Source organism: Panulirus ornatus, chromosome 7, assembly GCF_036320965.1.
Source record: "Panulirus ornatus isolate Po-2019 chromosome 7, ASM3632096v1, whole genome shotgun sequence".
NCBI classification, from domain to species: Eukaryota; Metazoa; Arthropoda; class Malacostraca; order Decapoda; family Palinuridae; genus Panulirus; species Panulirus ornatus.
The window spans coordinates 47,521,951-47,534,556 of NC_092230.1; the positions used below are offsets into that span (position 1 = coordinate 47,521,951).

At 39.8% G+C, this 12,606-nt stretch overlaps 1 protein-coding gene across 7 annotated transcripts in view; it reads left to right on the forward strand.

The window, feature by feature from the left end:
- LOC139749612 (uncharacterized) overlaps window positions 1-12,606 on the forward strand; it is a 327,271-nt gene that overhangs the window by 23,188 nt on the left and 291,477 nt on the right. For all 7 annotated transcript variants that reach the window (XM_071663735.1, XM_071663737.1, XM_071663738.1 and 4 more), the window contains one exon: window positions 11,600-11,665. In XM_071663735.1, the coding sequence (XP_071519836.1) occupies window positions 11,608-11,665 (58 nt within the window). In that variant the 5' untranslated portion in view covers window positions 11,600-11,607. The remainder of the gene's footprint in view (window positions 1-11,599; window positions 11,666-12,606) is intronic.

Consider the following 12,606-nt stretch of genomic DNA (forward strand, 5'->3'; position numbering starts at 1 on the left):
CTCAAACATCTCATTTCCAGCACATCCACCCTCCTGCACACAACTCTATCTATAGCCCACGCCTTGCAACCATATAACATTGTTGGAATCACTATTCCTTCAGACATACCCATTTTTGCTTTCTGAGATAATATTCTCGACTTCCACACATTCTTCAACACCCCCAGAACTTTTGTCCCCTCCCCCACCCTTTAATTCACTTCCGCTTCCATGGTTCCATCCGCTGCCAAATCCACTCCCAGATATCTAAAACACTTCACTTCCTCCAGTTTTTCTCCATTCAAACTTACTTCCCAATTGACTTGTCCCTCAACCCTTCTGCACCTAATAACCTTGCTCTTATTCACATTTACTCTGAACTTTCTTCTTTCACACACTTTACCAAACTCAGTCACCAGCTTCTGCAGTTTCTCATGTGAATCAGCCACCAGTGCTGTATCAACAGCGAACAACAACTGACTCACTTCCCAAGCTCTCTCATCCACAACAGACTGCATACTTGCCCCTCTTTCCAAAACTCTTGCATTCACCTCCTTAACAACCTTATCCATAAACAAGTTAAACAACCATGGAGACATCACACACCCCTGCCGCAAACCAACATTCACTGAGAACCAATCACTTTCCTCTCTTCCTACGCATACACATGCCTTACATCCTTGATAAAAACTTTTCATTGCTTCTAACGTCTTGCCTCCCACACCATATATTCTTAATACCTTCCAGAGAGCATCTCTATCAACACTATCATATGTGTTCTCCAGATCCATAAATGCTACATACAAATCAATTTGCTTTTCTAAGTATTTCTCACACACACACACACACACACACACACACACACACACACATATATATATATATATATATATATATATATATATATATATATATATATATATATATATATATATATATATTTTTTTTTTTTTTTTGCTTTGTCGCTGTCTCCCGCGTTTGCGAGGTAGCGCAAGGAAATAGATGAAAGAAATGGCCCAACCCACCCCCATACACATGTATATACAAACGTCCACACACGCAAATATACATACCTACACAGCTTTCCATGGTTTACCCCAGACGCTTCACATGCCCTGATTCAATCCACTGACAGCACGTCAACCCCGGTATACCACATCGCTCCAATTCACTCTATTCCTTGCCCTCCTCTCACCCTCCTGCATGTTCAGGCCCCGATCACACAAAATCTTTTTCACTCCATCTTTCCACCTCCAATTTGGTCTTCCTCTTCTCCTCGTTCCCTCCACCTCCGACACATATATCCTCTTGGTCAATCTTTCCTCACTCATTCTCTCCATGTGACCAAACCATTTCAAAACACCCTCTTCTGCTCTCTCAACCACGCTCTTTTTATTTCCACACATTTCTCTTACCCTTACGTTACTCACTCGATCAAACCACCTCACACCACACATTGTCCTCAAACATCTCATTTCCAGCACATCCACCCTCCTGCGCACAACTCTATCCATAGCCCACGCCTCGCAACCATACAAAATTGTTGGAACCACTATTCCTTCAAACATACCCATTTTTGCTTTCCGAGATAATGTTCTCGACTTCCATACATTCTTCAAGGCTCCCAGGATTTTCGCCCCTTCCCCCACCCTATGATCCACTTTCGCTTCCATGGTTCCATCCGCTGCCAGATCCACTCCCAGATATCTAAAACACTTTACTTCCTCCAGTTTTTCTCCATTCAAACTTACCTCCCAATTGACTTGACCCTCAACCCTACTGTACCTAATAACCTTGCTCTTATTCACATTTACTCTTAACTTTCTTCTTTCACTTACTTTACCAAACTCAGTCACCAGCTTCTGCAGTTTCTCACATGAATCAGCCACCAGCGCTGTATCATCAGCGAACAACAACTGACTCCCTTCCCAAGCTCTTTCATCCACAACAGACTTCATACTTGCCCCTCTTTCCAAAACTCTTGCATTCACCTCCCTAACAACCCCATCCATAAACAAATTAAACAACCATGGAGACATCACACACCCCTGCCACAAACCTACATTCACTGAGAACCAATCACTTTCCTCTCTTCCTACACGTACACATGCCTTACATCCTCGATAAAAACTTTTCACTGCTTCTACCAACTTGCCTCCCACACCATATATTCTTAGTACCTTCCACAGAGCATCTCTATCAACTCTATCATATGCCTTCTCCAGATCCATAAATGCTACATACAAATCCATTTGCTTTTCTAAGTATTTCTCACATACATTTTTCAAAGCAAACACCTGATCCACACATCCTCTACCACTTCTGAAACCACACTGCTCTTCCCCAATCTGATGCTCTGTACGTGCCTTCACCCTCTCAATCAATACCCTCCCATATAATTTACCAGGAATACTCAACAAACTTATACCTCTGTAATTTGAGCACTCACTCTTATCCCCTTTGCCTTTGTACAATGGCACTATGCACGCATTCCGCCAATCCTCAGGCACCTCACCATGAGTCATACATACATTAAATAACCTTACCAACCAGTCAACAATACAGTCACCCCGTTTTTTAATAAATTCCACTGCAACACCATCCAAACCTGCTGTCTTGCTGGCTTTCATCTTCCGCAAAGCTTTTACTACCTCTTCTCTGTTTACCAAATCATTTTCACTAACCCTCTCACTTTGCACACCACCTCGACCAAAACACCCTATATCTGCCACTCTATCATCAAACACATTCAACAAACCTTCAAAATACTCCCTCCATCTCCTTCTCACATCACTACTTCTTGCTATCACCTCCCCATTTGCACCCTTCACTGAAGTTCACCATTTTCTCCCTTGTCTTACGCACTTTATTTACCTCCTTCCAGAACATCTTTTTATTCTCCCTAAAATTTAATGATACTCTCTCAGCCCAACTCTCATTTGCCCTCTTTTTCACCTCTTGCACCTTTCTGTTGACCCCCTGTCTCTTTCTTTTATACATCTCCCACACAATTGCATTTTTTCCCTGCAAAAATCGTCCAAATGCCTCTCTCTTCTCTTTCACTAATAATCTTACTTCTTCATCCCACCACTCACTACCCTTTCTGATCAACCCACCTCCCACTCTTCTCATGCTACAAGCATCTTTTACGCAATTCATCACTGATTCCCTAAATACATCCCATTCCTCCCCCACTTCCCTTACTTCCATTGTTCTCACCTTTTTCCATTCTGTACTCAGTCTCTCCTGGTGCTTCCTCCCACAAGTCTCCTTCCCAAGCTCACTTACTCTCACCACCCTCTTCACCCCAACATTCACTCTTCTTTTCTGAAAACCCATACAAATCTTCACTTTAGCCTCCACAAGATAATGATCAGACATCCCTCCAGTTGCACCTCTCAGCACATTAACATCCAAAAGTCTCTCTTTCGCACGTCTGTCAATTGACACGTGTATATATATATATATATATATATATATATATTTTTTTTTTTTTTTTTTTTTTATACTTTGTCGCTGTCTCCCGCGTTTGCGAGGTAGCGCAAGGAAACAGACGAAAGAAATGGCCCAACCCCCCCCATACACATGTACATACACACGTCCACACACGCAAATATACATACCTACACAGCTTTCCTTGGTTTACCCCGGACGCTTCACATGCCTTGATTCAATCCACTGACAGCACGTCAACCCCTGTATACCACATCGCTCCAATTCACTCTATTCCTTGCCCTCCTTTCACCCTCCTGCATGTTCAGGCCCCGATCACACAAAATCCTTTTCACTCCATCTTTCCACCTCCAATTTGGTCTCCCTCTTCTCCTCGTTCCCTCCACCTCCGACACATATATCCTCTTGGTCAATCTTTCCTCACTCATTCTCTCCATGTGCCCAAACCATTTCAAAACACCCTCTTCTGCTCTCTCAACCACGCTCTTTTTATTTCCACACATCTCTCTTACCCTTACGTTACTTACTCGATCAAACCACCTCACACCACACATTGTCCTCAAACATCTCATTTCCAGCACATCCATCCTCCTGCGCACAACTCTATCCCTGGGGATAGGGGATTAAGAATACTTCCCACGTATTCCCTGCGTGTCGTAGAAGGCAACTAAAAGGGGAGGGAGCGGGGGGCTGGAAATCCTCCCCTCTCTTTTTTTTTTTTTTTTTAATTTTCCAAAAGAAGGAACAGAGGGGGCCAGGTGAGGATATTCCAAGAAAGGCCCAATCCTCTGTTCTTAACGCTACCTCGCTATCGCGGGAAACGGCGAATAGTATGAAAAAAAAAATATATATATATATATATATATATATATATATATATATATATATATATATATATATATATATATATTAGAGAATGCATCAGTATTGTTTCAAATGTCATAAGCAGTGGGTAAATGTGTTCATTGGGCAAATAGCAACTGATGGGTAATGTCATAACCAATGGACAAATTTCATAACCAGTGATTAAAGGTCTTAAGCAGAGGGCAGTTGTCACTACCTGAGGGCAAATGTCATAGGCTAGTGGGTAAATTTTAAAACCAATAGGCAAATATCGTAGGCAGATTCGAATTTTAAAAGTTTAATCTCAAGAGAAGAGGGACCCCAACAACAGTAAAGTGAGGTGCAGTGAGCAAATGTCATTACCAGTGGGCAGTTGTCATAATCATTGGGCAAATGTCATAACCAATAGGCAAATGCCATACCCAGCAGGCAAAAGTCATAAACAGTGGGAAAATGTCATAGCCAATGAGCATTTGGAAATGTCATAACAAATGGGAAAATGCCATAACAGTGTCACTTGCTGTAGGCAAGTGCTATAACCAGTGGGCAAATGTCATGTCCAGAAAATGTGAATGCTGAAAACTTTTTTTAAGCCAGTCTGGTATTGCCCCTTCACCTTCATTATAGACTAATGGGGCTCAAATGCCCTGATATCCTTTGATCTTTCAGTATGAACAAGTAGCTTTTATATGTGGTCTGCCCACTGAACATGGCCAGCTTCCTGGGTGCTGCAGTTAGAGGGACTACTGGGGTATTATATATATATATATATATATATATATATATATATATATATATATATATATATATATATATATATATATATATGTGTACATGTAGGAAGAGAGGAAAGTGATTGGTTCTCAGTGAATATAGGTTTGCGGCAGGGGTTTGTGATGTCTCCATGGTTGTTTAATTTGTTTATGGATGGGGTTGTTAGGGAGGTAAATGCAAGAGTCTTGGAAAGAGGGGCAAGTATGAAGTCTGTTGGGGATGAGAGAGCTTGGGAAGTGAGTCAGTTGTTGTTCGCTGATGATACAGCGCTGGTGGCTGATTCATGTGAGAAACTGCAGAAGCTGGTGACTGAGTTTGGTAAAGTGTGTGGAGGAAGAAAGTTAAGAGTAAATGTGAATAAGAGCAAGGTTATTAGGTACAGTAGGGTGAGGGTCAAGTCAATTGGGAGGTGAGTTTGAATGGAGAAAAACTGGAGGAAGTGAAGTGTTTTAGATATCTGGGAGTGGATCTGGCAGCGGATGGAACCATGGAAGCGGAAGTGGATCATAGAGTGGGGGAGGGGGCGAAAATTCTGGGAGCCTTGAAGAATGTGTGGAAGTCGAGAACATTATCTCAGGAAAGCAAAAATGGGTATGTATGAAGGAATAGTGGTTCCAACAATGTTGTATGGTTGCGAGGCGTGGGCTATGGATAGAGTTGTGCGCAGGAGGATGGATGTGCTGGAAATGAGATGTTTGAGGACAATGTGTGGTGTGAGGTGGTTTGATCGAGTGAGTAACGTAAGGGTAAGAGAGATGTGTGGAAATAAAAAGAGCGTGGTTGAGAGAGCAGAAGAGGGTGTTTTGAAGTGGTTTGGGCACATGGAGAGAATGAGTGAGGAAAGATTGACCAAGAGGATATATGTGTCGGAGGTGGAGGGAACGAGGAGAAGAGGGAGACCAAATTGGAGGTGGAAAGATGGAGTGAAAAAGATTTTGTGTGATCGGGGCCTGAACATGCAGGAGGGTGAAAGGAGGGCAAGGAATAGAGTGAATTGGAGCGATATGGTATACCGGGTTTGACGTGCTGTCAGTGGATTGAATCAAGGCATGTGAAGCGTCTGGGGTAAGCCATGGAAAGCTGTGTAGGTATGTATATTTGCGTGTGTGGACGTATGTATATACATGTGTATGGGGGTGGGTTGGGCCATTTCTTTCGTCTGTTTCCTTGCGCTACCTCGCAAACACGGGAGACAGCGACAAAGTATAATAAAAAAAAAAAAAAAAAATATATATATATATATATATATATATATATATATATATATATATATATATATATATGCGGGAAATGGCGAATAGTATGAAAGAAAGAAAAAGATATATATATATGGACATATTCGTACTTGCTTGCCTGCATCTTTTCCAAGCCTGAGCCAGGTACCCATTTTATCAACCAACCCCAAGGGGTGGATGAACAGCTGGTTTGACTGTGGATCATGTGCCGCATCCAGGATTCAAACCTATGTACTTGATCCTGGGCGGCCAGTAAATGCATCACAGTCATGAACTTGACATGCTAAATAATGATTTCTCTCAACTTCCTCTCTTCTTCCCACCACTTGATATGCTTGTGTAATGCTATTTTCTTTTCAGCTGCTTCATCTTTGGCATTGTTGCGTATCATAGGTTTTCCCAATATTGTCTTCTTCACCCATGAGTCCAATCTTTTGACTGTTTCTATAGTCATATAACATTCAGTTTTCTAAGTTTTCTGAGTATCTCCAACCTCCTCACTGGGTGACCATGTTACTTTGTCTAAAATTCTTTTGGTTTTTTCCAGTAGTTACTCTTGACTCCTTCATTCTGTATCTTCCTTGCTGGGTCGCTATTATGTTTTCTATGCCTTCTGTTTGTTGTTAGTTTATATTGCATTATCATACCATTATATCTTCTTTTGACATTCTTGACTGTATAGCTCCAGCTCTTTTGATTTATCATGATAATTCATATGCTCCAATCCATTAATTTTACCAATGAAATGTTTCTTTATTCTCTAACTTTTTTTTTGTTTTGTCTGCTTTAATAGTGACTGTGAAACACTGCAGTGTTCAATTTTACTTCTTACTTACACTTTAAATCTTTTCATTATTAATTTACTGTTTTTTTGCTACGAAAATTTTTCAGTATCATTCCACTCATTGTTTGGTTTGGAAATGATTGCATATCAGTATGTTCATTAAACTCAAGTTTTTCACTCACAATAATTCCCAATCCTTGATGTTTATTTCATTCAATATTTTTATTTGTAGGGCCATGAAAGAATTAGTGCTTCAGATAATATCGTTAGGGTTTTTTGATATGTAGAATCCAGCCTGCCATCTTACTGCATGTGGCAACCATTGTTTTGTTGTTTTTGCTGAAGGTTAGGTTGTTAGACATTATTACTCCAAGGTTTTTCTTATTTTTCAATTGGTTTATGATTGTGCCTGTACCTGTTCAGTATTCTTTGTTGTTTTTTATTTCTTGCTTTTCCGCATTTGTGGAGGAGTTGTCCATCCATATCGATCTCCCAGTTTTGCCAGTTTTTCCCATCCATCGCTTTTTATATGCTATGACACATGGGCACATTTGTCATGTGCTTTTGTGAAGCCTGTGTAAATATTTTCCTTGTTTTCCAGAGTTTCAATAATCCTATTATGAAGGTCAAGCAACTGAGAGGGGCAAGATTTTCCTGATCAGAAACCATGTTATCCAGGGTTATTTAGCTTGATCACTTCCACAGATTTGCTCAGCTTGCTGGAGTGGATGGGATTTCGGTTGAATTTTTAGATGGGTGTTTGCATTGATTAGTTAGAATTTTCAATGTGAATTGCTCATAGTGAGGTGGCTGAGGATTGGCAGAATTCATGTATAATGCCATTGTATAAGACAAGGGGGACAAAAGTTAATTTTTTAAATTATTGAGATAAAGGTTTGTTAAATGTATCTGGTAAGTTGTATGGGAGGGTGATGGCATGCATAGAGCTTCTAACTGGGGAAGAACAGTGCAGTTTCAGGATTGGTAGAGGATTTGTGGATCAAGTGTTTGCTTTGAAGAATGTGTGAGACACTAAGAGAAACAAGATTATTTGTGTGTGGAATTTATGAATCTGGAGAAAGCATATGGTAGGGTTGATAGATATGCATTGTGGAGGTTATTGCAAATACATGATGTGGAAGTAAAGCTACTGAAAGCAGTGAGGAGTTTTTATCAGGAGAGTGAGACTTCTCTCCCCCTTTTTTTTTTTTCAATGATTTGTTCTCTACCACAAATAGCCAAATGTGCTTATAAGCTGATGACTCAACATTGCATTCATCCACACCCTTCATTTCTGCCCCTTCTTTTCTCACTTGATCTACATCTCGTTTAGACTCAGCTTTCTCAATAAACTCAGATTTGGGCAGGATATATTAGTGGGGTGAGCAAAATTAAGGTTAATGCCTCCAGACCCAGTTTCTACCGATCTCATTATAATAAAAACTTCTCAACTCTTGTCTCTCCTTTGATGGTTCTGTAATTCCCCCTCTTGACTCGATGAACATACTCCGTATAACTGTAACATCCTTATTACAGAGAGCTGAACAGTAGCTCCATTTATACAAACTGTTGTTTCATCCTTGTATTACTTTGGTTTTTGTTCCCAAGAACTGGCTACTTTTATGCCTCCACTACTAGCTAGCCCATGCAATACTCGGCAGACTGATCTATCACATGATTACTGTGTGGCTATTGGCAACTCAAGGGTGGGCTTGTTTGATAACAGTTTCTTTCCTGACCCCTTGAAGCTTTGGAATTCTCTGCCATCTGATGTCTTTCTCAATAGCTATGACATGGCACATTTTAAAAGACATATTTTGACCTCCAAAATTCATAGATACTTTCCCTTGTTTCTTCTTTTTCCCTTTCATTATCAGTTCTATATTTCATTTAAGGCCTATCTTTGATGAGGACTTTTGTCTGTGATTGGAGTCTCTAATGTAAAAAAAGGAAAAAAAAAGTAAGGAATGATTTGTGGTTGCAGTGAAGGAAAATGTGTGGCAAGGGGAAGGGGGGAGGTTAAATGTCACCATGGCTGTTTAATCTGTTCATAGATGGGGTGTTGAGGCTTATGGAAAGAGGGACAGGCCTGCAGTCATTATCTTTTGGGGGGGGGGGGGGGGGGGCAGTGAGTCAGTTATTGTTTGCTGATGACAGCACTAATGGTAGATATGACTGAAAAACTGCTGATGCTGGTTTCTAAGTTTGGGACAGTGTATGAAAGGAGAATCTTGAGAGTTATTGTGGCTAAAAGCTAGGTTTTATGTTTAGCAGTGAAGAGTAGAGTACACAGGGGTAATTACTAAAAGGTAGTTACATAAAGGTGGGGAAATTATTAGAAGTAGGATCAGAAGTTAACTCAGTTGGAGGAAGAAGTAGAGAAATTGTTGAATCAAATCATAGATTTTGAAAAATTTTATCTTATGGGAGAGGATAGAAGGGAATTGAAATATATAATCAAAAGCCAAGAACAAAGAATCACATCACTTGAGGAGATTCAAGAGGAACATAAGCAAAAAGGGTGAAAGATGAAAAGGATGAAATTCATACTGAACAAGGAAGTTTTAATGAAAACACAGAAAGTGGAATAAATGCTCATAAAGCACATGTTAATGATTCAGATAAAACAAAATAATGCTACAGATTAAGGTAATGAAAATTATGATGAAAATTCAAAGTGCATTACCTTGTCTGTATTCACCAGGTACGTTGTAAAGTCATTTCCCTCCTTGTTTTAGAACAGAGTCCATTTTCCTCCTTGTCTTCAAAGGGTTCATTTTTCCTTTTGTCTTGGAACAGAGTCCATTTCCCTCCTTGTCATCAGCCAGTTGTGGCTACTTGGGCCTGCGGGCAATGACTTCCAACTGCTTGGTTGACTGATGACCCAGCTCGGCATCTTAAGCCCAGCTAGGGCTCCAGGGGTTGAAGGCCCGTAAAAGACCACTCCAAGAAAAATAAGGCACTGGTTCTTTAACTAGTACTATAGTTCTCTGTATTAACATTTCCTCCTAGGTGAACAAAATTGCAGAGGTAAAAAGTGCAAAGAGGTCAAAGTGCAAAGAGGTAAAAAGTGCCCACGTTGATGCTGTAAAAGATCTAAACCACTCTTTATAACTAAATTCAGTGGGGGTGCATTCTTTAGGACAAAGATGGGATAGGTATACCCTTATTTACACTTGGAAAGATCCTAGAAGGCATAGTTCTTAACTTGCACACAAAATATAGTTACCTGTTGGCATGACAGGCATGGAAGACAAGGAGATATAGCACTGATATCAGAAGGTACAATAAGAAAATACCTTGATTATCTAAGGCCCAAATTTATTCAGCACGTAACCTGTAATCATCAGAAATAGTATGTGGTGAAATTAAAAAAGTGGTTGGATAAGTATTTACAAAGTGTGGTGGTTAAGTGGGCTTGCAGGCCACAGCTTCTGACACCTTGGTCAACCAGTGACCCAGCTCAGCAGCCTGGACTCAGCCCAAGCTGTTGGGTAGAAGACTTCGTAAGTTTTGTGCATGGTAAATTAGTGAGAGCCTTCTTTTTAGCTTTTTCTGCAAGATAAGGTTATGTGGTACGAGCTTATGATTGAAAATATTGAATGAATGATTTTGTGGCCAAAATATTTACAGTTATAGCTGAACAGACAGTTGTCTTCTTATAATTATTTATATATTTGGTTTGTCACTGAAAGAAATTATGATATATGAGCAATCTTCTTGATGCATTCTGTGTTCAAAAAGTAAAGCTTCATTCACTTTATCTTATAGTACCTCAACAGCACAATCTTTGACCAAGTACTTGTGTAACTCTTGCTCATTCAGGTCACTGGAGGCTATAGTCTTTAGGCCTATGCCTCCTTGGCTTGATTGGTAGACTTAGGAGCTTATTCTTGCCCTTCCTTCTCACTCCCATACTGTATGTTAATGCCTCTTAATTTACTTTCTTTTACTTTCCATGTCATACTTGTTTTTCATTTCTCGAGTAGTGAGGTAGTGCCAGGACCAGATGAAGAACAGCCTCAGTTGCTCACATCATTTCTGCAGATATCATGTATAATGCACCGAAACCGAAACTAATTACCCCAGCCATGCCATGCAGACCTTTCTCTGGTGTTCCCATACCACTTGATATGCCTGGTTCAATCCATTGACAGCCCATTTCCCCCTGTTTGCCACATCACTCCAGAGTGCTGTGTTCCATGCACAGCTCACACTTTTCAGTGTGTTCACGCCTTGATCACTTAAAGCTTCTTTCACTCCATCCTTTCACCTCCTCCTCAGTTCCCATCTTCCTGTTCCCTCCAACCTTTGACATGTATACCTTTTTAGCTTCTCTTCACTTATCCTTTCCATATGTCCAAACCATTTCAGCACATCCTCTTCATTTCCCCCATTCCTTTCTGTTATCTAAACATATTTAAGTAGCTTATTTTTTATGTAAACATTTCATGCCTGGTCAAAAGTTTATTGTCTTTAGAAAGTAAAAGCACTTGCTTGGTTAGAATTAACAATGATATTTGTATTCCAGGAAACACAATGGGTGACAGACAGCGTAATTTTGCGCAGTATGCCACGGCCCTGAACCAATTTGCAAGTAAGTCTAAGGTTGATATGCACCAGTAGAAATTAATGCTTTGTTACTGAAAGTTGCACACAGGGTTAGATATAGATATTCCTTATTTTCATAAGTGATTATTGTATTTAGTTAGTGTGAAAAAAGTGAATTGGTTTTGTTGGCAGTAAAGGTATAAATGATTCTAGAAGTAAGTAGAGTTGTTTCGAAGGGATAGAAATAGTCACAATTTTTTCACATCAGTTGGTGATATGGAGTGAGTTGACAAAATAAAGATTTAAAGTGAATAGAGATTAGGGGTTTGTTGTCTGTGTTGAAAAAGAAAATGGTTGATTCAAGATAAAAGTATACTGTAGTGTCCGAATTAAATTTGAAAGTTTTAAGACATTCTGGTACTCTTAAGAAAGCAGTGACAGCCAACTAAGAAAGAAGTTGGAACACTATAATGAATTTGTTTTTCACAAATGATGTAGACTTGATGCCTGAATTCTTCCTCAAATAGCATCCAACAGCATGGTTGACAAACATCCCAGCTCAATAGGCTGGGCCCAACCCAGGCTCTGGAGATAGAATGCTCCTGAAAACTTCAATAGGTATTCACCAGGCATATCAGTCTGGGGAAAATGTAAGTTTAAACACCCTAGAAAATGTTTGAAGTGGGTTTTGAAAAGTAAATGTTGGTAGGGATGTGTATATGGTGCAGGTTATTGAGCATTGTAGTTAATGACCAATGATGGATAGTTAATGACCAGTGATGGATATTTGAATGTTTTTAAGTCATTTATGTAACATGATTTATTATGATGTTAATATTTAAGCTTGAGTTTCTGGATGTGTCATGTTTATTAATGTATATAACTTGTTTGTAATCCCTACTGGTTATATCCTTCGGTAAACATAACATAACAATTGCTTTATATAGAGGGTTGGTAGGCTGGAGCCTGTGGACCTTCAAGATGAAG